Raw genomic sequence first — 20,982 nt, 5'->3', positions numbered from 1 at the left:
AGGGAAAACCTTTTACCCACGGCTTACAGGAAAGAAGTTCAGCCTACTCTATTTAAACCTCCAAGGACAGTGTGACCCCAGCTAAACTTAGGCCACTCACACATTGCATAATACTTGTGACCACTTTAGGAGGCAGGCGGACAGATAAAGAAACTGAGGTCTAGGGAGGTGAGATAATGTGTTCTTGATCACTAGCCAGCAGCGAAGCCAGGGTTCACACTCAGGTGTGACTTCAAACTCCTGCTACTGTTTGCTCCGCCACTCTTTGGCTCATGTGAAAATTCTCTGGTGTGGTTCTCATTGCCTCTGAATAAAACACAAATTCCCCAGGCCAGCCTTCCAGGTCTTCCTCAATCTTCAAACTACAGACTTTCCTAGTCTAATCTGAACATTGTGATTCTAAAAGAGAAGGTCTAAAAGAGTGTCTCTGAGACTGTATTTCTTTCTTTTGAATCTTGTTTTCCCAGAGCTGAACTCAACACCCAAGATCAGCTGCGTGCCCTGGGCCTTGGTCCAGTGGCTAAATCACCTAGACACGGGGTGGGGGTGGGGTCTTTCCTTGCTTGAGTGAAACTCTTCATGCTTTTTTTCTGCCCAACTCCTTCGCCACGAGTTCTGTCCGTCTGCCAGGGCACCTGCCTGTTACCATTTGCTGGGCCTTTTTGACGCTGCCATCTGTCTTCCTGCCGAGATTTCCACCTAGTGCTCGCCAACACATTCCCCTCATACTTGGTTCCGCTTGACTCTCTGAATTTACATCGCCCTTTGATGAGTCTTCACTGAGCCCCAGTCACACTTTAATTGATTGGTTGAGTTTTTAGGTTCCGGGCATCCATGCCTGCTCCCATAGCCGGACGAGAGGCACGTTTGGGAGAACTTGCATGTGTAGCAAACACAGTCCGTGGAACTGGGAGAGTTGGTGATGCTGGCCCGGAGAGGGGGAAGACTGTGGAACGGAGGGAAAGGGGGACTGCTTTAAAATGCCCTTGGTGTGTGGGCAGGTTGGTGGCAGTAAAAGGAAGAAAACGTGGAGAAAAGAGGGTAGATTTAAAAAACCCGAGTTTCTGACTGCTAAGTTCTCAGTCTGAGCTGAGTAGTGGCTGTCGGAGCCCAGTTTAAGTCACCATATGGTCAGCTTCCAGCCCAAGCTGGCCACTGTCACTTTTTAGGCCACCTTCTTTGTTTGTCTCTACATTGGCAGCCTTGGAAAGATGCCCCTTTGTGACCCAATGCTAAGGTAACAGTGACTCACCAGACACCCCCAATAGAAAAACTCACCCAAAACCTTCAGTTTCTCACCATGGGGTGATGAGAAATTAATAAATTTCATTATAAAAAGCAGCTATCAGCCAAGCATGTTGGTACATGCTTCTAATCCCAGTACTTGGGAGCCTGAAGCAGGGAGATCATAGGTTTTTAGTCAGTCTCAGCAACTTAGAGAGACTATCCACAATTTGGTGAGATCCTGTTTCAAAATAATAATAATAATAATAATAATAATAATAATAATAGGGCTGGGGTGTAAATTAGAGGTTTTTAGTCAGTCTCAGCAACTTAGTGAGACTGCTATTTGGTGAGACCTTGTTTCAAAAAATAATAATAATAATAAATGATAGTAATATAAATAGGGCTGGGGTGTAAATTAGAGGTAGAATCCCCCTCAGGACAAAAAAAGCAGCTATCTTGTTTGGGATATACAATTTATTCAAAACTATTAGTTCTCTTTCCTGCAATGACTGAAGGGCTGTATTAGGTGTACTTACAAGGATTTTATACTAAGAAGCAACATACAGGAATTTGTCCATGTGACTAAACACCTATGCTGTTCCTTCCCTCCCATAACTTGGGCAGAATCCGTGTGCACCAGTGGAGTGACTTACAGAGTGAAGAACTTGGACGGCATTACTGCAAAGCAGAGTTTTGTATTTGAGTCTGGGACTGATACCGAAGCAATTTGCACAGTTTATAAATACTTATGCCATTTTATTGATATTATTATCATTATCAACATGGACACACTCTGTCTTCTCTGAGAAGGAGAAGGAACTGATTCTTACAGTCTTCACCATGAGGCACAGTGGGTGCCACGCACCCAACGGATATTCAACACAGCACGTGTTGACTTGAAGTGGGTTCCTGCCTTATGGGTAAGGAATGGAACATAGAACTTTCCTAATGTGCCACGCACCCAACAGATATTCAACACAGCACGTGTTGACTTGAAGTGGGTTCCTGCCTTATGGGTAAGGAATAGAACATAGACCATTCCTAATGTGTTGTTGTACATTCAAATTTTTATGATGCCCATATTGAAAGTTTTCTATCCTCCTTTGAATACAAAGAAGGGGCAGTTCTCAAAGAGAAAAATATAGAGCTCACAGAATGCCAGCTGTTATGTCAAGTCTTAGGGTCCCGGAAAAGAGAAGAATTGGAGAGGGAGGGAATGGCAGCTGCCTGCCAGTAGTGGAAGAGTCATCCTAGGAGAGGAAAGCTTGCTCAGGCAGTAGACTCTAACTGGCAGACGGAGGGTGCAGGGTTAGAAGAGAAATGGAGGTATGGTCAAGTTTAAACCATCAAAATTGCCCTGTATTGCCTCAAGATATGGCGTGGTCTCTTCTGCTTAACGCTGATTTATGGGCTCTGATGACCATTTATCAGGAATATCCTGAGCAGTGTCTTGGGTCTGTTTTCTTCCGAACTGACAAATTGGGAGATAGTCGTCCCCATTTATCAACTCACAGGTGAGGGATTTGCTCCAACTAAACCAGAAGAGAGTCTTTTGCTAGTTTTTAGGAATCTGTAGAGCATATTTGTAGGTGAAATGGTATTTGTCACACAATGTGCACAAACATATTGAGAAATGCATAATGTTAAGAGAAAAGAAAACATCACATTCTTATGTGGCGCAAATGATCCAGTGATTTGTATTGTTAAGTGTGAAATTTCTTCTAAAAAGAGAAGCTATTTTTGGAGGATAGTCTCTTGTTTCCTTGATACCTTCGTGAAATTCTAGTTTTAAAAATCAGTTTTCCCAGGATCTACTACCATGTACACATTTTAATACAAATCACCATAAAACTCAAAATCCTCTTGCCTGGGAAAAATTGGGGATTACTTGGGAAAGAGTTAAAAATGTTCCTTCAACTCGTTCTGGATGTTAGACCGGACAGGCTTACTCTGATGTTTATATAAATGCCATTAGTGTGGTATGGAAGTGGGCAAACACTGTTATTATTATTATTTTTTTAGATCAAGTAGTGCAACAAATCAATGGAAAGGATCATAGGGCACCGTGTTAATGACAAATCGCAGGAGGTGGCTCCATAAAGGTTGTGAAAACGAGTTTCTTGTTGCAGGAATTGGGTTGGGCCACCCCTCTACCCCCCTTCTCAAACACAAATATTTTCATATAATAAAAGCCTACTTCCCTATGCTTATAACCCAACCTCCACTCCTCCCACGCCACCATTTTAAAGGGGCTTACTGCAAGGACTTCTCCTAAGCGTCTAGGTTTTCTCTCTTGCAGAAGGCATTTTGCAGAGGAGAGCGGGTCCCTCCGGGGGCTCACGCCGGGCCAGAAGGACAAAAAACACCCACTAAGACCCAACCCGGGCAGCCAGAGGCCGAGCATGCGCTGAGAGTTTGTGCAGCTGGCCCAGACTGCCGCTGCCGCCTTGTCCGGACTTGGTGAGGTCTTGGGAGGGACAGCGGCGCTGGGAGGTGGCTTAGCAGAGACTTTCCAGCAACTGTTGCCCAGGACTCTTTTTTTTTTTTTTTTTTTTTTCTTTTTCCCAGGAGGCGGCGACGGCGGAGGCGAGGGGGAGAGGAAGAGAAGGAAGCGCCTGCAGCTAGAGCCCATGCAGCCCTTCGGCTCCTCGGGAGCAGCGCCCCTGCCCCGATGAGTCCCCGCCGCGCGTCCCCGGCTGTCCCCGGGCGGGAGTGGGGCGCGGAGCCCAGCGCGGACGGTGAGTATCCGCACGTCTCCCGTCTTTTCCTGCCTGCCGTTCCCAGCCGGCTGGCGGCTCCCGGCGCGCAGTGTGCTAAACTATTTAAAGGCTGGCTTTGGACTCCGCGCCCGGCGCTTCCCCCCACCCGCGCCCTGCCGGGGGCGCGCAGACGACGGGGCTTTGTGCTCCAGGAGCCCCGGGTCCCGGCCACGTCCCGGGTCGGGGGAGGGGGTACGAGTGACGGCCCCAGCGTCTGCACAGCTGCACCGACCCTAACTCCCGACGCCCCCCCCCCCCCAGGCTAATCCATCATTCCCGGACGGGAAACATCATTTCTCACGTTCTCCCAAAGAAACTAGTCGCGGGGTGGAATCCCAGCTCGCGCGGCGCCCCCTCGGGTCCCCAGCGTTCACACAGGAGCTGCGGGAAGGGATGGGGGGTACGGAGTTGGGGGGGGGGAACTGTCCCGATGCGGAGGACACGCGTGCCATCCGGCTCGCGGGTGGTGCCCGTGACGTCCCCGGGGGCAGTGTGGTTCCTAACCTTCGGGACAGTGCAGAGCAGAGCTGTCCCAGAGGCGGGGCGTGGGTAGGTGGAGGGGAGTTTTAAAGAGAAGCTCCTCCGGATGCAGAGGGCCCGGCCGCGCGTCCCCTGAGAAGGAGGGTTTATTGTGCGCCTTCATTCATCCAGGGAGCCGATCTTGTCTCTTCCCAGCAGGTGTTATCTGAAGCCAGTGTGGACCTTTGGGGAGTTTTGTACCTATTATGACTTTAACAAATGATTGTTGATGAAGCGAGGTCTCGAATGAACTCGGGCTTCGGGACCCTCTGGACCCAGCTGGGGGCGGGCGGAGGAGGGATGGGCGGGCGTGAGGAGCTGAGTGTCAAGACCCGGGTCCCCCTCTGTTCCCTGCAGACGTCTGCTGCTGCTTTGCCCGTGGGGGTAGGATGTGGTGAGAGGATGGGGCTTCTCCCTCCTGAGGCTCACAATGGCCAGAGAGGACTCCGTCAAGTGTCTGCGCTGCTTGCTCTATGCCCTCAATCTGCTCTTTTGGGTAAGTGAAGAAGTTCTGCTGCCCCAACAGGTGGGGAGGGCTGGACCCGGTTTTGTACAGCCACCAGATAAATGCGCCAAAGGGCATGGCTCAGCGTTAATTAATTATATGGGGTCACACCCTCGATTTTTTTTTAAAGAGAAGTAAAATATAACCTTCTTTAAAAAATGCCTTTGAGCTAGCTCAAGTTCCATTGCTAATTAGAAAAAAAGATATCCACCCAGGGATACTAGTGTCAGTGAAATTAGACATGAAGTTAATCTAGGGATATAAATAAATGCACGTGCTTGTACTGTTAGATAAGAAAATGATGACATACTACTTAGAGAACTGCTTGTATGCAGGAATTTTAGATAACTGTGCAAGCCATAAATTTTTTCTTTACATCACCCTAGCCTATAAAAGCTAGTTGGGGCAGGCAGTCTAAATATGTTTTTGGAGGAATTCATACCTAGATAGCCTATCAAAAGACTGCATAGATTTTTTTTGGGGGGGTTCCCATACAGTTTGAAAGGTGGTTTTTATGTAACTATTTCTCAGTTGGCAAAGTGTAAGGAATTTTGTGTATGCTTTTGGAAAATCCCATAACCATTTAAGGAAATAAGATATATAAAATTTAACAAGCTCCTAGAAACCTTTATGCCCAATGAGTTAGAGGCTCTTAAAGCTTCTTAGCCAATTAGTTTTCATAAAATGTCATCAATATTTGCATTGTTATTTATAAAGCCTAGAAAACTATTAAAAAACTAGAATATTATTTTAGGAGGCCGCCGTGCTTAAGCAAGATTTTCTTTTACCATTTCTCTGTGTTCTATCAGTAATTTGTATTCAAACTTTTCTGTTAGAAATTTTAATGCACAATTTATTGATGTGGTTGGCTGGTGGTATTGAGCAGCCCTTTTTTCAGAGGAGTGTCATACATGTTCTCTAAAGGATTGTCAGTGTAGGTTAAACTGCTTCTTATGGACTGTACCATTTTTTTTTTTTTTGGTGCATTGTAATCATACATTCTGATGAAGTTCAGGGTGATAGAGGCATGCATACAGGAGCACTCACTAGGTGCTCCCCAGTTCCCAGCCCACTCCCTCTCCCTTCCCACCTTCCTGCTCAACAGGTGATTTGGGTGGACTGGGCCATTTTAAGGTGACAAATCAAATCTTTTTTTTGTGGGCAATCAGAAAGATTATCTAAACTGTTGACCTTTTTCTTGACATGAAAATTAAACCATTGAATAATTAATTTCACCATTTGGAGATATAAAAATCACATCCATTACATTGTACTTTTCATTCTAAAAAGCTAACTTTTTAAGTAGATCATTAAATACTCATTTTGCTGTAAGATAGTGTTAAGATTTTGAACTTTTTCTTTTAAAATATCTAAATATTCTATTTACTAGCTTACCACCTGTCTAAATCACGCCTTTTAATTATAGAATCATCTGATCCTATCACTAAAAGGAGCTTTAAAGATGGCCTGGTTGCACTTCCTTTCTTTGTGAATGAGGAAATTAAGAACAAGTTGAATAAATTGCCAAAGGTCAAATATTCCAATGGTTGTTCTGCTGGGAACAGAACTCAAGTTTTCTTGCACCTAGATGGTGCCTTTCACATATAACCTTACTCAATTTTGAACTTTGGCATTACTATGATTTTTTTTTTTTTTTTGGTGGTTGTTCAGTAAAAAATACAGCTTTGGAAAATTTCTTAATAATCTGTATTGTGTGGGGGAAGAAAACCTCAGATCATCTCACCGAAGTGTTCTTCTGAAAAAATAAAATTTATCCTAAAGATAGCTCTCTCTTAAACTCTTGCAGGGCTCTCTGTACCCTCGGACGATGTACACAGCTCTTTATTTACTGTTATCCTGTACTTCAACTTTCTAAATTTTGCAAGTGTGTGTGTGTGTGTGTGTGTGTGTGTGTGTGTGTGTGTGTGTTCTGATTTATTGGCTCATTTGGATTATTTTCCTCTTTCTCTAGCCTTCATCTCCTACCATTAGGACCTCCATCCAAGAAAGTAATTTAGGTTAACCACTTCGTATGCTACCTTCTATTTCAATTTGTTTCATACAAAGATCGTGGCACATAGGTGCTAGCTATGTGCTATGTAGGCCATGTGGTTGCTATTACCCCAGTACTGATGATGCTAAGTAGATTATGAGGGGCTACTGTCTTTCTGGTAGTGGTAGTAGTGTTGTTGTTATGAGTAGTACTGTTGCTACTGCCACCACTACCTTTGGTCCAGCTCCCTTGATCTGGGAATCTGTTGCTTAGACATAAAAGCATCAAGCCAGGTGCAGTGGTGCACACTGCTAATCCCAGTACTTGGGAGGCTGATACGAGAGAGATTCACAGGTTCAAGGCCAATGTGAAGTAACTTATCAAGACCCTGTTTCAAAATAGCATAATACGAGCCGAACCGGGTGTGGTGGCGCACACTTGTAATCCCCGCGCTTGGGAGGTGGAGACAGGAGGATCGTGCAGGTTCGAAGCCAGCCTTGCTGGCTTAAGAGACCCTGTTTTCAAATAAAAATATAAAATAGGTCTGGGACTGTAGCCCGGAGGTAGAAGGGTTTCCAGGAACCCCAGTACCACCAAAAGAAAAAAAAAAATAGCATAATACAACATAAAATAAAATAGGACAGCTCAGAGGTAGAACCCTCCCAGGGTTAAATACCTAGACCACAAAAAAGGAAGAAGAAAGAAAGCCACAATATTTCCTCAGCCTGTGTACAGAGAATTTTTTTTACAATCTGACTGTTTCTGGCACTTTTACATTTTTGACAGTATAAGAAGCTACTTATTACTTTATTCTTGCCTGTCTCATTAGCATAAGCATGAGCATCATTTTATATATTTATGTATATTATTTGATTTCATACTTCATGTTCATGAACTGATTCATATTTATCATTTAGGTCTACCTTATTTTGTTTACTGATTTTATTTATGCAATCTGTTGCTATACAATAATCACAATTTTATGCACTTGTAAGTTTTTTTATTGAATTATATATATATATGTATATTCCTCTAACATTCCTCTTTTATTTTATAGTGCTCACATTTCTTGTCTTGGTTAACTTATCATTTACCATGTATTTAAAATTATTTTGTCCAATTAAAAATATCTGTTGAGCCGGGCATGGTGGCGCACGCTTGTAATCCCAGCATTTGGGAGGCTTGAGACAGGAGGATCACAGTTTGCGGACACCCTCAGCTGCTTAGTGAGGCCCTTTCCAACTCAGTGAGACCCTGTTTCAAAACACAGAATAAAAAATAGGGCTGGAGGTGTAGTGCAGAGGTAGAATGCCCCTGGTTTCCATCCCCAGTACTGAAAACAAACAAACAAACAAACAAACAAACCCCAAACCCCCAAAACAACAGAAAACATATATGCTAACTTAGGCGAAACTGGCATTATTCTTTAATAATGTTAAGCATTTTAAAATATTAATGCAATAGTTTTAGGTTTCATATTTTATTCCTGAGCAAGAAGTAATTTTCAGCCTTGTGTGGGCACATGGCTGAGCATCTTTACGTTGCTCTTTTATCTAGTCATTTAATTCTCATAATAGTCCTGCAGTTTTTTGTTTTGGTAAAGAAACTGGCACTTAGAGTAATTCAATTTTGAACATGCTAGTAAGTGGCAGAATAAGAATTCAACATCCTGTTTTGTTCTAATCCAAGTGTAATAGTCCAAGTTACATTGCTGGGAACAGTGGTAAATTTATTTTCAGTAAAGAAGCCAAGTAAACATCCTCAGTAGGAAGGGATTAGCTGTCCACCTGCTCATTCCAAGTCTCAGAACAGAGCTTCTTGGTCCTCAGCGTGCATGAGGACCACCAGGTATCTTGTTCAAATGCACATTTGGATTCAGTATGTCACAGTTGGGCCAGGCAGTCAGTATTTTTAATGAGTCCCTCTGTACTGCTGCTGCTGCTTGTAAGAGCCACCCTGAGGAGGAAGGCTTTAGTACTGGCTTTCATTTCTCACTGGGATTACAAGTAGGACAAATCAGAGTGGCCGGGAACCCCACTTCTTAAACCAGGCTCCCCATCTTGACTATGGAGAGAGAGATTGCTCTTCTCTCTGGTTTGCAAGATTGACAAACCTGCCCTCATTAACCAGGGGGTCAAGAGCTATAGCTTTTTTTACTCTTCACATTTTATATAGAACTATTCTTATCTGTTTCTATTATATTGGAATCCAAGCACCTTCTTTGCCCCACTGGGTATGTAGATGTCGAAGAATACATCCTAATCAGGAAAACAGATAATTGACGCACTTTTGTTTTGCTGTTCTGGGACTTGAAAGACAAATTGAAACTTCTTTAAATACAAAGTACATCTTGAATATTTAATTTATTTTTATTTTTTATTTTTATTTTATTTTATTTTATTTTATTTTTTTGCCATACTGGAGATGGAACACAGGGGCATTGCACCTCCGATCCCCAGTCCTATTTTTCTTATTATTATTTCTTTTAATCCTCTTATTTTTTGAAACAGGGTCTCACTGAGTTGTGAAGGGCCTCACTAAGTAGCTGAGACTGTCCACGATCGGAACTGCGATCCTCCGGTCTTAGCCTCTGGAATGCTGGGATTAGAAGGATGTGCCATCATGCCTGGCTGAATATTTAAGTTTTTAAAGTGTGCATTATAAACCAGGCGTGGTGGTGTACGCTTGTAATCCCAGAATTTAGGAGGCTGAAACCGGATGATCATGGTTTGTGGACACCCTCAGCTGCTTAGTGAGGCCCTCCTCAACTTAGTGAGACCCTGTTTTAAAACAAAGAATAAAAAATAGGGCAGGGTGAGCCGGGTGTGATGGCGCACGCTTGTAATCCCAGCACTTGGGAGGCTGAGACAGGAGGATCGCGCAGGTTCGAAGCCAGCCTCAGCTACTTAGTGAGGCTCTCAGCAACTTAGTGAGACCCTGTTTCCAAATAAAATATAAAATAGGTCTGGGAGTATAGCCCGGAGGTAGCAGGCCCCTGAGTTCCATCCCCAGTACCACACACACACACACACACAAAAAAAAAAAAAAAAAAAAAATAGGGCAGGGTGTGTAGCTTGAAGGTTGAATGGCCCTGGAGGTTCCATCCCCAGACCTGCAAAAAAAAAAAAAAAAAAAAAAAAAAAAAAAAAAAAAAAAAGTGTGAAGAATAGCTGTGTTTGAGAATAAACAGTTCACAGCATGCTTAAGCTCACAAAAGCTCTGCTCTCTCCTCATTGCTATGGATCTAGCCCCCTGATTTACAACTGTAGATTGTCTCCTCCACCTTATCATGAAGCATGGTGTTGGCATAATTGTACTGGGGCAGCAGAGAGAGATGCTTGCCCTTCTGGTTTGCCTGAGTGTTGTGGGTTTGTAAAGCCATGGGGCACATAGGGGAGGTGCTCATAGGTCAACTGCCTGGGAGCTCTTCTGAGACCCTGATTCACATTCTATTCATCACACAGGTTATCTTCATTTCAGACGTAATCACAGTTTTGCCATTTAAATGACATTCATTTAGAAAAAGTAAAGTGTCCCTTTAGATTATTTTATTATTGCTGCTGTTGTGATTTTGGCACTGGGGATTTGATCTCAGGGCATTCTACCTCTGAACTATACCCTCAGCCTTTTTCTTTCTTTCTTTTTTTTTTTTTTTTTTTTTTTTAATTTGCAACAGGATTTCCCAAGGTTGTTGAGGCTGGCCTCAAACCTGCAACCCACCTGTCTCAACCTCTCAAGAGCTGGTGTTAAAAGCGTGTGGTACCGTTCGCATCTGATTTCATTTATTTTTGTGATGATTGTGGTAGCTTTATGATATGAGAGGTTGCCATTCTGAGATGATGGTTTTCTGCTATTATAAGTGAGGATAAATATGATCCGCCTTAAAACTTCCTGAAGTTGGTGGACACAGAAACTATTGTGGAGAATGAGCTATTTTACCCTTCTTTTACCTGCAGTGCCTGTAGTGTGACCATCAACATGATAGAGAAAGGAGGACGATTTTGAGAGTGAAGTGGATGCTCTGCTAACATGCATAACACGGGAGGCTTGAAGTGAGTCTCTCCTCGTCACAGCAGGAAGGATAGTTACCCCACGGACAGGGAGACATGATCTATAAACACTATCGTGCAGAAGGGCTCCAGGGTGTTATTGAAAGGGTACTCTCTAACTAATGTTTAAATGATACCCACAAGTAATCTTGGGACTTTAGTTCAGCCTTCATTAAGGTTGCATCTTCTTCCACAAGATCGGCAGACAGTCTTAATCTGTTTACTCTCTTTTCTTCTCTATCCCCTGGTAGAAAGAAAGCTGGGAAGGTGGAATGTAACAAAAAGGCAGTAGGGGAGCAGGCATGGGCCTGTGAACCAGACACGTCCATTTTACATTTCAGTAAATAACAACTTTACTCATCTTTTTTAAGGAGGAAAGCTTTATACTCCAGTTTCTACATTTTTAAGATGAGCAAGTAGAAGTCCCGAAAGCTTGGATTCTTTGTCCAAATTCCTGTTGTAGAAACAGAAATGCAACTAAAACCTAGTTTTAGATTTCTTTTGGACATTCTGCTTCTTGCTAACAGGTCTGACATAAAAAGAAAGTTCAGGTGGGTGGTTTTAGATATCTTTCATCCTCAAAGAGGAATTATTTGTGTCACCATCATCTTATGTGAGACTGTGTGTGATACATACAGACAGTTGAAGGAGTTAAGAGCTCATTTTCTTTTTAGTGTGACCTGGCTTCTGTAGAAGCTTTAGGTGTACATTTCATAATAAAATTTAGAGAATGTGGATACACATGCAGTACTGGGTTAGAAAACAATTCTATTCAAGACTTGTTTTTCTTTAATTAGATTCAAGCAAAACCAGACCACGTCACCCAAATGTCATATTTAAATATTTGTTGAGCACTCGAATCTTCTAAGAATTTTGCAAGAAGGAATGTGGCAAATGTTCTGCCAAATTACATGTCAAATATATTCCTGTAAAATAATACTTGTGCTATTTTCTAAATATTTCAAGCAGGGCATGGTGATGCACACCTGTAATCCCAGTACTTGGGAGATGAGACAGGAAGTGCACAGGCTTGAAGGCAGCCTCAGCAACTTAGTGAGGCTGTCAGCAACTTAGCGAGACCCTGTTTCCAAATAAATAAAATAGGGCTGAGATGTAGCTCAGGGGTAGAAAGCTCCTTTATTCATTCCCCAACACCAATCATGCAAAACAACTTTTCTTGAGCTTCAAATAATAGGTTTCATTATTGGCGAATATGTAAGGCATTACAAGGCTAATTGCATGGCTTAATTTTAACTACAGTGATCCTAACAGTTTAGGAATGACAGCTGAAGCATTACCTCCCTGCTTTGATCAGTACACATTGAATCCATGTATTGAAATATGATGTACTCCAGAAATGTGTACAATGATAACATGTTAACTAAAAATGGAAAATAAAAAATAAAAGGAGGAAAATATCTAATTTAGAAAATTAGTGGAAAATACCATTATCGGTAAGGAGTCCGGGTTGGGTTGCTCACGCAAGTTGTGCTTCTAGAGTTAATAATGTTAGGATCATTTACTGAGGTGACTTGGTCTCACTCTAGTTTCTTGCTATAGGCATGTGCTATATATTTGTCACTATTGTTATCATGTTCTTCACTCTAGTGAATAAAATCAGTCTTTGAGCATGAAACTGTTTTCAGACATGTAGTGTGGCTGGAATTAATGCCTGAAGAAACTGATGTTTATTTTGTTGCTTGTTTACTGTAGGATAAGGAACTGGGCGGGTGTTATTTATTTTGACCAATGTCCTATGTACAGCTGCAATGTTTGGGTGCACTCCTGTGGAGGCGGGGGGACACAGTAAAATGTAAAGTCTATAATTAGCACAACTTCTGAGAACACCTAGCCAGTCACTAACCTGTGTTTGCTAATCAGCAAACATCTCTCTATAAGAAAAATTTCAATGATGGGAAGTTTAGTTCTTGTTAAAGCATCACCTGGTTTTGTTAAAATTTTCCTAATAGCTCATCTAGTACATTGAAACTATCACCTTATAATTATATTCTTATTCATTCATCTAACATCCCTCAAGCCCCACTGCTGGGTGCTCTGCTCCTGATCAATGGTCTGTGCTATCTCCTGGGGGTAACAGGGGCAGGAAGAATAGGAAATAAGAGAACAGCTCTAGACCTGTACAGAGAGACTTGAGAGGCAGGAGGTCTGTGGGTAAGGAGGGGGTGGGAGATGGTCTTTACCCTGGCTAGTATTTGGGCTGGCTTCGAAGGAGAAATGGAGGTTGCTCTGCACTTGAGGGTAGAAAGGCTGGGCAGGATGTCGCTCCAGGCAGAGGGAATTGCATGAGCAAAGACCTAGAAGCCATGGGAGGTGCGTATGGTGCCTTGTGCAGTTTGGTAGCTGTCCAAGTGTGGAAAGGAGCTAGCAGGAAACAGGGCTGCAGAGATAGGTTAAAGGGTGTGTGAAGAAGGCCTCGTGTGATCTGGTCAAGAGTTTAAACTTTATTCTCTAGCAGAGAGTTGTGGGAAGAGGAAGTAAGAGTTGGGAAGGAGCCACAAGAGACAGCTGTAAGCTAAAGTGCTGAGTCTGTACTGTCAAGGTAAGTGAAGGGTGAGATCAAGGTGGAATCTGTGAGCTGGAGTGTTCTACTGTTAAATTATTAAGAGGATTGTAATTCCTGGTAAGACAGGACAAGGGCCTGCACTGGCTAGAAGAATCAGGAAAGGGGGAGGAATTCACCTGAGGCCTGGAAGGAGCCATTTGAAAAGCTTGGAACTAATTAGATGTTGGACTGAGGAAGAAGGAGAGGTTTAGGCTGTCTGCCAAATTGCTAGTTTATTTCAAAGGGTCGATTGTACCATTTACTGGGATAGAAAAAACAGTGGGAGCGACATGCCTGTTTGGAGGGGAATAGAGATGGAATCAGTGTTAGAGATGCTGAGATGGAGAATGGCTGTTGTAGTCTAGAAGCTCTGTAGCCTCGGGACTTCCTCCCACTTCTATTGAGTAGACCTTCATATATCTGAAGATTCTATTTCTAAACTGATTTAGTAGTAGTCTAGTCTCTTAAACTGACAGAGATTAAAATAAAGCTCTTAGATCAAAAGTGACTTGTGCTAAAAATAGGTAATATATATGGATCTACTTCTACTTTTCCATCATACAAAATCTCCTATGAAGTATGATTTATTTTTATAACATTTTATAAGTAAAAAAATGAAGCTATGGAAAATTAAATGGCAAAGTCCCAAAGTCATAGGACTTTTTGAAAAGGAGTAGAGCTGAGATTCTTAATTGGAACTAAGTGGCTTTCCATTGTCATTGTGGTCCAGACCATCTACCTTAAAGTGATTTCCGCGACTTTGTGATCTGACCCCTGCAGGCTTGTGCATTCTAACCAGGTGCCAGCTTCCCTTCCTTGAACGTGTCATATTGCTACTACCCTGGGGACCTTTGCTCTTCTTTCTGTCTGGAATGATTTTTTTTCAACCCCCTCACTTCCTAATTAACTTGACACTATTCTTCAGATCTTCCCTGCTTTAGAGAAGTCCCCTTGACCCTCTGGAATAGGTCTGGCACTCCAAAAGGACTTCTTAAAGCAACTTGAGCTATTTCTTTCCAGCACTCAGTACAGTTTGTAGTTCCATATTTATATCTCTGATGAGTTAATTAGTGTCTCTCCTCTTCACTTAGTTGTTTTCAGCATAGAGATAGTCTCTGCTTCTCATCAGTACGTCTTCAGCACACAACACAGCACCAGCAAAGAACAGGTGATCAATACTTTTTTTTATGAAAGGAAGAATGACTTCAAAGCCCATTTTTTAACCATCCTCCCACATGCAAAAAAGTCCTGGATTATACTATTCAAGGAAATACACTTTTTTGTTATAAATGGAAGAACTGTGTAATCACCATTATTATACATTGTAAAGAATCAGATAATTTATTGACACTTGACTTATAGCTATGATGTTGGAAATCAACTAAATAGCCTGTAAGAAATTTAAGGATAAAGAAACCAACATCAGTCATTACTTTGAAGAGTAATGAAGAAAAGAGAATTATTTATAACTGCAAAATAGTTCAAGGTAGTAAAATAAAGTAGCATATTAATAAACTGTCCTGTCCTCGTGACACTTATAAGTTATTCAGAGAGCCACATGTAGCCATGTAGAAGAACATTTAAACTCAGATTTAATCAAGGAGCTCATGGTCCTTATGAATAGGTACTGTTATTAATTAGCTATCCTGAGGCCAACAGATCAGTAGATGACAGCTACTGAAAAGATGGTTTATTGTACTCACAAGAAAAAGAGTATGGGTCTCACTTCAGCGGGCCAAGAAGAAAACAATGGGTTTGGTCACAGGCTGTAGAAGAGTTAATGTGGGCAGGTGCTTTTATTGTGGTTTCCAGGGGAAGGAATGGGTGAGGCAGCTTTAGGACAGGCAAGTTTGAATAATTGTCCCGGGGGTGATTAGGGCAGTGTGCAAGCCCAATCAGGGAGGACTTGGGGGTGTGGACTTAGGATTGGTTGTTTTATATTTGAAAATGTACCCCTGGGAGGAAGATCTCTGAGGAGGGAGGAAGGAGGAAGGAGGTCAAGGCAAGGTGACTGTGGCATATTATCATATCCTCCAAAGCAAGGTGTGTCTGGCAGAACAAATGTTTAAGCATCAAGTTTACAGAAGCTAGAAATCTGGCTAACACACTGTGGCTGACCCACTCTGTAGGATTTTTAGATGTTTAGATGCTTGCTTGGTTTATTCTCATTCTCTCTCCCCCCCTACCCTTGGTACTAGGAATTGAACCCAGACGCATTCTACCACTGAGCTACAACATCAGCTCTTTTTATTTTTACTTTTGAAACAGTCTCACTAAGTTGCTGAGGCTAACCTTAAATCTGTGGTACTCCTGTCTCAGCCTCCCAAGTGCTGAAGTTACAGGCATGTCCCACCACACCGAGCTTGCTTGGTAATTTATTAAGTGCGCAATTCATTCTTTATTCACCAAAGAAATGAAGAATCTCCTCTGAACTGTGGTCATGGGGTTCCTAAGCCTGTCTTAGCCTATTGATTCCTTTAATGTGGGTCATTTTTTGAATAAATTCATTTTAATATGCAAAATAAAATGCATTGGCTTATGAAAGGAATCAGTTATGTTGAAATATACTTCTGTGTACAGGCTAAGAACATTGGTCCCAGCCAGGTATAATGGTGCACACTTATAATACCAGTACTTGGGAGGCTGAGACAGGAGGATTGCAGGTTCAGAGCCAGCTTCAGCTACTTCGTGAGGCCCTCTGCAACTTTGTGAGATCCTGTTTCAAAATAAAGAATAAAAAAATAGGATTGGTAGCTTAGTTCAGAGGTAGAATGTCCCTGGGTTCAATAGTCAGTACAAAAAAGAAAAAAAAAAAAAAGAAGAACAATGGTTCCCATTCAGCAAAGAATGTTTCAGACATTTAAACTGAACCCAACCTCTTCAGACTTCTTCTGTGCTTCTTCCTCCTCCTCTTTCTTCTTCTTAATATACTGTTATTGGTGCATTGTAATCACATATCATAAGAAAGTTCAGAGAAATAGGGACATACATGCTTACAGCACTTGATGAGCTTCCCCCCCAAACTATACCCACTCCCTTCCCTTTCCCATACATGATATTGAGGTTAGCATTGATAACATGATACTGAGACTAGCATTCTGTCTAGTCTCCTTACTGCGTGTGAAACACAGCATGCTCGTTTCTAAATTTGGGAAACAATGACTTAGGCTGCCTCTCCAAAGCCCAAGGGCCTGGTTTTGGAATCTCAAATCTCCCACTTAAGGTCTATGAGACCTTCAACAAGTCACTTATCTGTGCGTCATGTTACTTCTTACTGTTCTTAATTATTTTGTGTATATATTTATTGTTTATGTTCTCCAAGGTATTTCAGAATGCCAAGATCATCTTCTTTTGTTTATGCTCTGCTCTAGCCAGTAAAGGGGAGATAGTAGGTATTCTATAAATATTTGTAAAGCAGTGATGGAAGAGCACATTCCTTAGCTGGTATTTCAGTAGAGAGCCATTCTTCACTGTTCAAGAGGCTGGGGAGTTCTTCTTGAAGCCTTTATCTAAAAATCATGTTTCATGGCCACTATTTGCGTCAACACAGACTCATTCCTATTTTATTTTATTTTTTTATTTTTTATTTTTGGTGGTACTGGGGGTGGAACCCAGAGGCTTTCTACCTCTGGGCTATACTCTCAGACCTATTTTATATTTTATTTGGAAACAGGGTCTCACTAAGTTGCTGAGAGCCTCACTAAGTAGCTGAGGTTGGCTTCGAACCTGTGCGATCCTCCTGTCTCAGCCTCCCAAGCGAGGGGATTACAAGCGTGCGCCACCACGCCCGGCTCTCATTCCTATTTTAAATATTCATTATATCAGCATCTAAAGCGAATCTCTGACATAATAGATTTAGACAGGTTTCTTTCATAATAGATTTAGAGAGGTTTCATAATAGATTTAGACAGGTTTCTTAAAAAATGAGTTGTGGCCGGGAATGGTGGTGCATGCTTGTAATCCCCACGATTGGGAGGCGGAGACAGGAGGATCGCGCAGGTTCGAAGCCAGCAGCTCTGGCTCAGGAGACCCTGTTTCCAAATTTAAAACGTATAAAAAAATAGGTCTTGGAGTATAGCGTGGAGGTAGAAGGGTTTCCAAGAACCCCAGTACCAAAAAAAAAAAAAGAGTTGTAAAAAATTTGAGACATCGACCTAAGTCGAAAACTCAGCATAATTAATCCCCAGTTGCCCATTATCCAGAGTCAACAACTACCAATATACCTTTGTCCACTTTTCACCTAGCCTTATATGTCATGATTATTTATTACACCATATCCCAGTAATCATTATTTTCAACTATAACTACTTCAGAATATTTCGCTAGGAGATAAGGCCTCTTTAAAAAAAAAAACCTAAAAGGTAAACCTAATCTATTTTTCATAGCTAAAATAATAAAGACACTATCTTAATATTTTTAGACATCCAATCAGAGTTAAAATTTCCCCAGTTGTCACATTAATATTTCTTTGCAGTTGATTTGTTTGAATTAGGATCAAAACCAGGACACTATATTACATTGGATCATCTCTGAAATCTCTTTAATCTACAACGGTTTTCTCTTCTTTTATTTGGTTTTCTCTTGTCAGCTATTTTTTTCCCCTGGTGCTGGAGGCTAAGCCCTGGGCATTCTACCTCTGAGCTACATGTCAACCTTTTTTATTTTCATACAAGGTCAAAGTTGTCCCAGCTGGCCTTGATCCTTGATTCTCCTTTCTCAGCTTCCTAAGTACTGAGATTCCAGACCTGTGCCAACCATGCCTAACTTAGTACTAATGCTTACATTGTTTGAACCTTAGCCAATAGAAGCCCTTTTAAAAATAAGCTCCTGTGACTTTTTTGACAACCTTAAATTACCCAGTAGTTGCATTAAATTGTTTCTTTGCTTTTAAGTATGATGGCATGTTTTAGGCTCATCTTATGTGTCAGCATGTTTTAGGCTTATTTTAATTTTTTGTGGTACTGAGAGTACAACCCAGGGGCCTTCTACCTCTGGGCTATACTCCCAGCCTGACTTTATTTCTTATTTGGAAACAGGGTCTTGCTAGGTCGACAAGAGATGACAGTTTCACTACTTGCTAAGGCTATCCTCGAACCTGCTCCTGTCTCAGCCTCCCAAATACTGGGATTCCAGGGATGCACCCCCATACCCGTCTTTAGGCTTATTTTATACATTTAATAACTTACTTCAGTAGTTTCATCTTAGATTATTTCATCCTGAATCTGAAATCAGCCATGTAATAGCTTCGTTTTGTGTATCTTCTTTGATGGCATTCTGGTTAGTGGCTGTGGTAATGATTACTAAATAGAATGGCAGTGACTTATAGGAAGGGAACATTTAGTAGGTAGCAAAGAGTAATTGGGAAAAGGTTGCAAATAGTAGGTAGCAGATAGTAATTGGGAAAAGGTTGAGGATTCTATAACAAAAGGCCTTGGTTTAGAGTTATAAATCGTGTAGCAAACGTTGCACACATCCTTGGTAACCAGTCTTTATTGTTTTTTTCCTCGCCAGTTAATGTCCATCAGTGTTTTAGCAGTTTCTGCTTGGATGAGGGACTACTTGAATAATGTTCTGACTTTAACTGCAGAGACAAGGTAGGTTTTGGAATTATGTATAGAATTCTTTCCTTTGGTGTTCTCATATCCTGGTGTTTAAATACCTTTGCCCCCAGCTGTCTATAGGGTGCGTGTTCCTCCAAGATCTTGTAGAACAGTTTTTCCTGCCCCTGGAAACCTGGTTGCTGACACTTTGATTTCCTAGAGTTTTGTTAAGGTATTCTACTGCTTCTCGAGGGGGACATTTCCAGGTTTCAGTAACACAGATTTGTCCTCCTAACTGTGCATCAGCCGTGTCATATTTGTTCAAAAGAACAGCTTGGCTACTCCCCCTCCCCAAGGAAACCATTGTCAGCTTCTTACCTTCTTACATGTCCTGGCCTAATGAAAACAAAACCTCACAATGCCGTTTTCTTCTCAAATTTCAAGAGTTGATCCACTCATATCACAAGGAACAAATTACTTTGCCTCAACTCTGAATGGAGATTGTAATATATACTGCTCAGAACTGTGGGAAGGACTGAGACGCCTTTCTAAAAATCCTTAATATGAGGTTGCTCATAGCGCTTACTAATGGTTAAGTCTTGTTATCATTATTATTATTGATTCTGACTAATGAATTTTCATTGGGATCTGGCAAGAATTATCTCTCTTACCCCTTTGCTGTGAGCATACAGTAGTTTCCCTTTGCATGGCAGTCTTTCTCACCCTGGGGGAGGATCAATTGTTAGGGAGAAGGAAGATGCTTCACTTGAAACCAAGATCAGAGGAGAGGAAGGTGATTGCCCATAGCTGGGAAATAACCAGGACTCCTATGCAACTTACGAAGCCTAGGGCTTCTGGACATATGTTTTATATGAGTTGGGGTAGGAGTGCCTACCATTTGCATGAAAATAAAACAAAACATAAGCAATGATAAAATAAGGAAGAAAATAAATACAAAAACAGCATAGTGATTTTTGGAAATAGTAATATAGCCACAAGCTTTAAGGGATAATCTTCCAAAGAACCACAGTCCACACCTTGTTTCTCAGAGGATTTGGTTTGTCTCCTTTCAGGGTGGAGGAGGCCGTCGTCTTGACCTATTTCCCAGTGGTTCATCCGGTCATGATCGCCGTGTGCTGTTTCCTTATCATTGTGGGGATGCTGGGATACTGTGGAACGGTGAAAAGAAATCTGTTGCTTCTTGCATGGGTATGGTGTTTATATCTTCTCTTTATTGTAGTTAAAAGGTACTGTGTTATTATTATTATTTTTTTATCAGTCTACAAGACTGTGTGCCTAAGGAACTGCTATGGCAGGTGCTTCACCTCTGGTCACGGCTGAGCATCTTATGAGAGGGGGACCTTTCTTTCCAAGAGATTTTATTTCAGTCCAGGTATTTGCTGTACTAAATGATGTGGTTCTGAAAGATGTAGGTCATTCAATTATTTCACTCCAGCTATGTGTTGCCATTTTCCTTGGAAAGCAGAAGTTCTTTTTAGGGTCATAGATCTAAGACTGTTGGGTGTAGAACTGAGAGATCAAAATGGAATTCTTTCTTTTCCTATTTCACTTCAATTTTGTTTTTAGTACTGGCTCTTAAACCCAGGGGCATTCTACCTCTGAGCTACACCTGTAGCCCTTTCACTTATTTATTTTTTTATTTTGAAGCAGGGTCTCACTGAGCTGCTGAGGCTGGCCTTGAACCTGTGGTCTTGCTGTCTAAGCCTCCCAAGTCCTGGGATTATAGATGTGTGCCACCCACCATGCCTGGCTCACTGTTTTTTTTTTTTTTTTTTTTTTTTTAAACAACCCTTTCTGTTAACCCAT

General features: G+C 41.8%; 1 protein-coding gene across 3 annotated transcripts in view; it reads left to right on the top strand.

Moving 5' to 3' along the window:
• Positions 1-4,935: 4,935 nt before the first annotated feature.
• TSPAN12 (tetraspanin 12) overlaps positions 4,936-20,982 on the top strand; it is a gene marked incomplete at both ends in the record, with an annotated part of 74,235 nt that continues 58,188 nt past the window's right edge. For 2 of the 3 annotated variants that reach the window (XM_080701900.1, XM_080701898.1), the window contains 3 exons: positions 4,936-5,001; positions 19,127-19,209; positions 20,229-20,364. In XM_080701900.1, the coding sequence (XP_080558026.1) occupies positions 4,936-5,001; positions 19,127-19,209; positions 20,229-20,364 (285 nt within the window). The remainder of the gene's footprint in view (positions 5,002-19,126; positions 19,210-20,228; positions 20,365-20,982) is intronic. The other variant, XM_080701899.1, reaches the window with a different exon arrangement.

Source organism: Muscardinus avellanarius, assembly GCF_963383645.1.
Source record: "Muscardinus avellanarius genome assembly, chromosome: 9".
Lineage (NCBI taxonomy): Eukaryota > Metazoa > Chordata > Mammalia > Rodentia > Gliridae > Muscardinus > Muscardinus avellanarius.
Note: the sequence above shows the minus strand (reverse complement) of the source record. Positions and strands in the feature narration are given on the sequence as shown.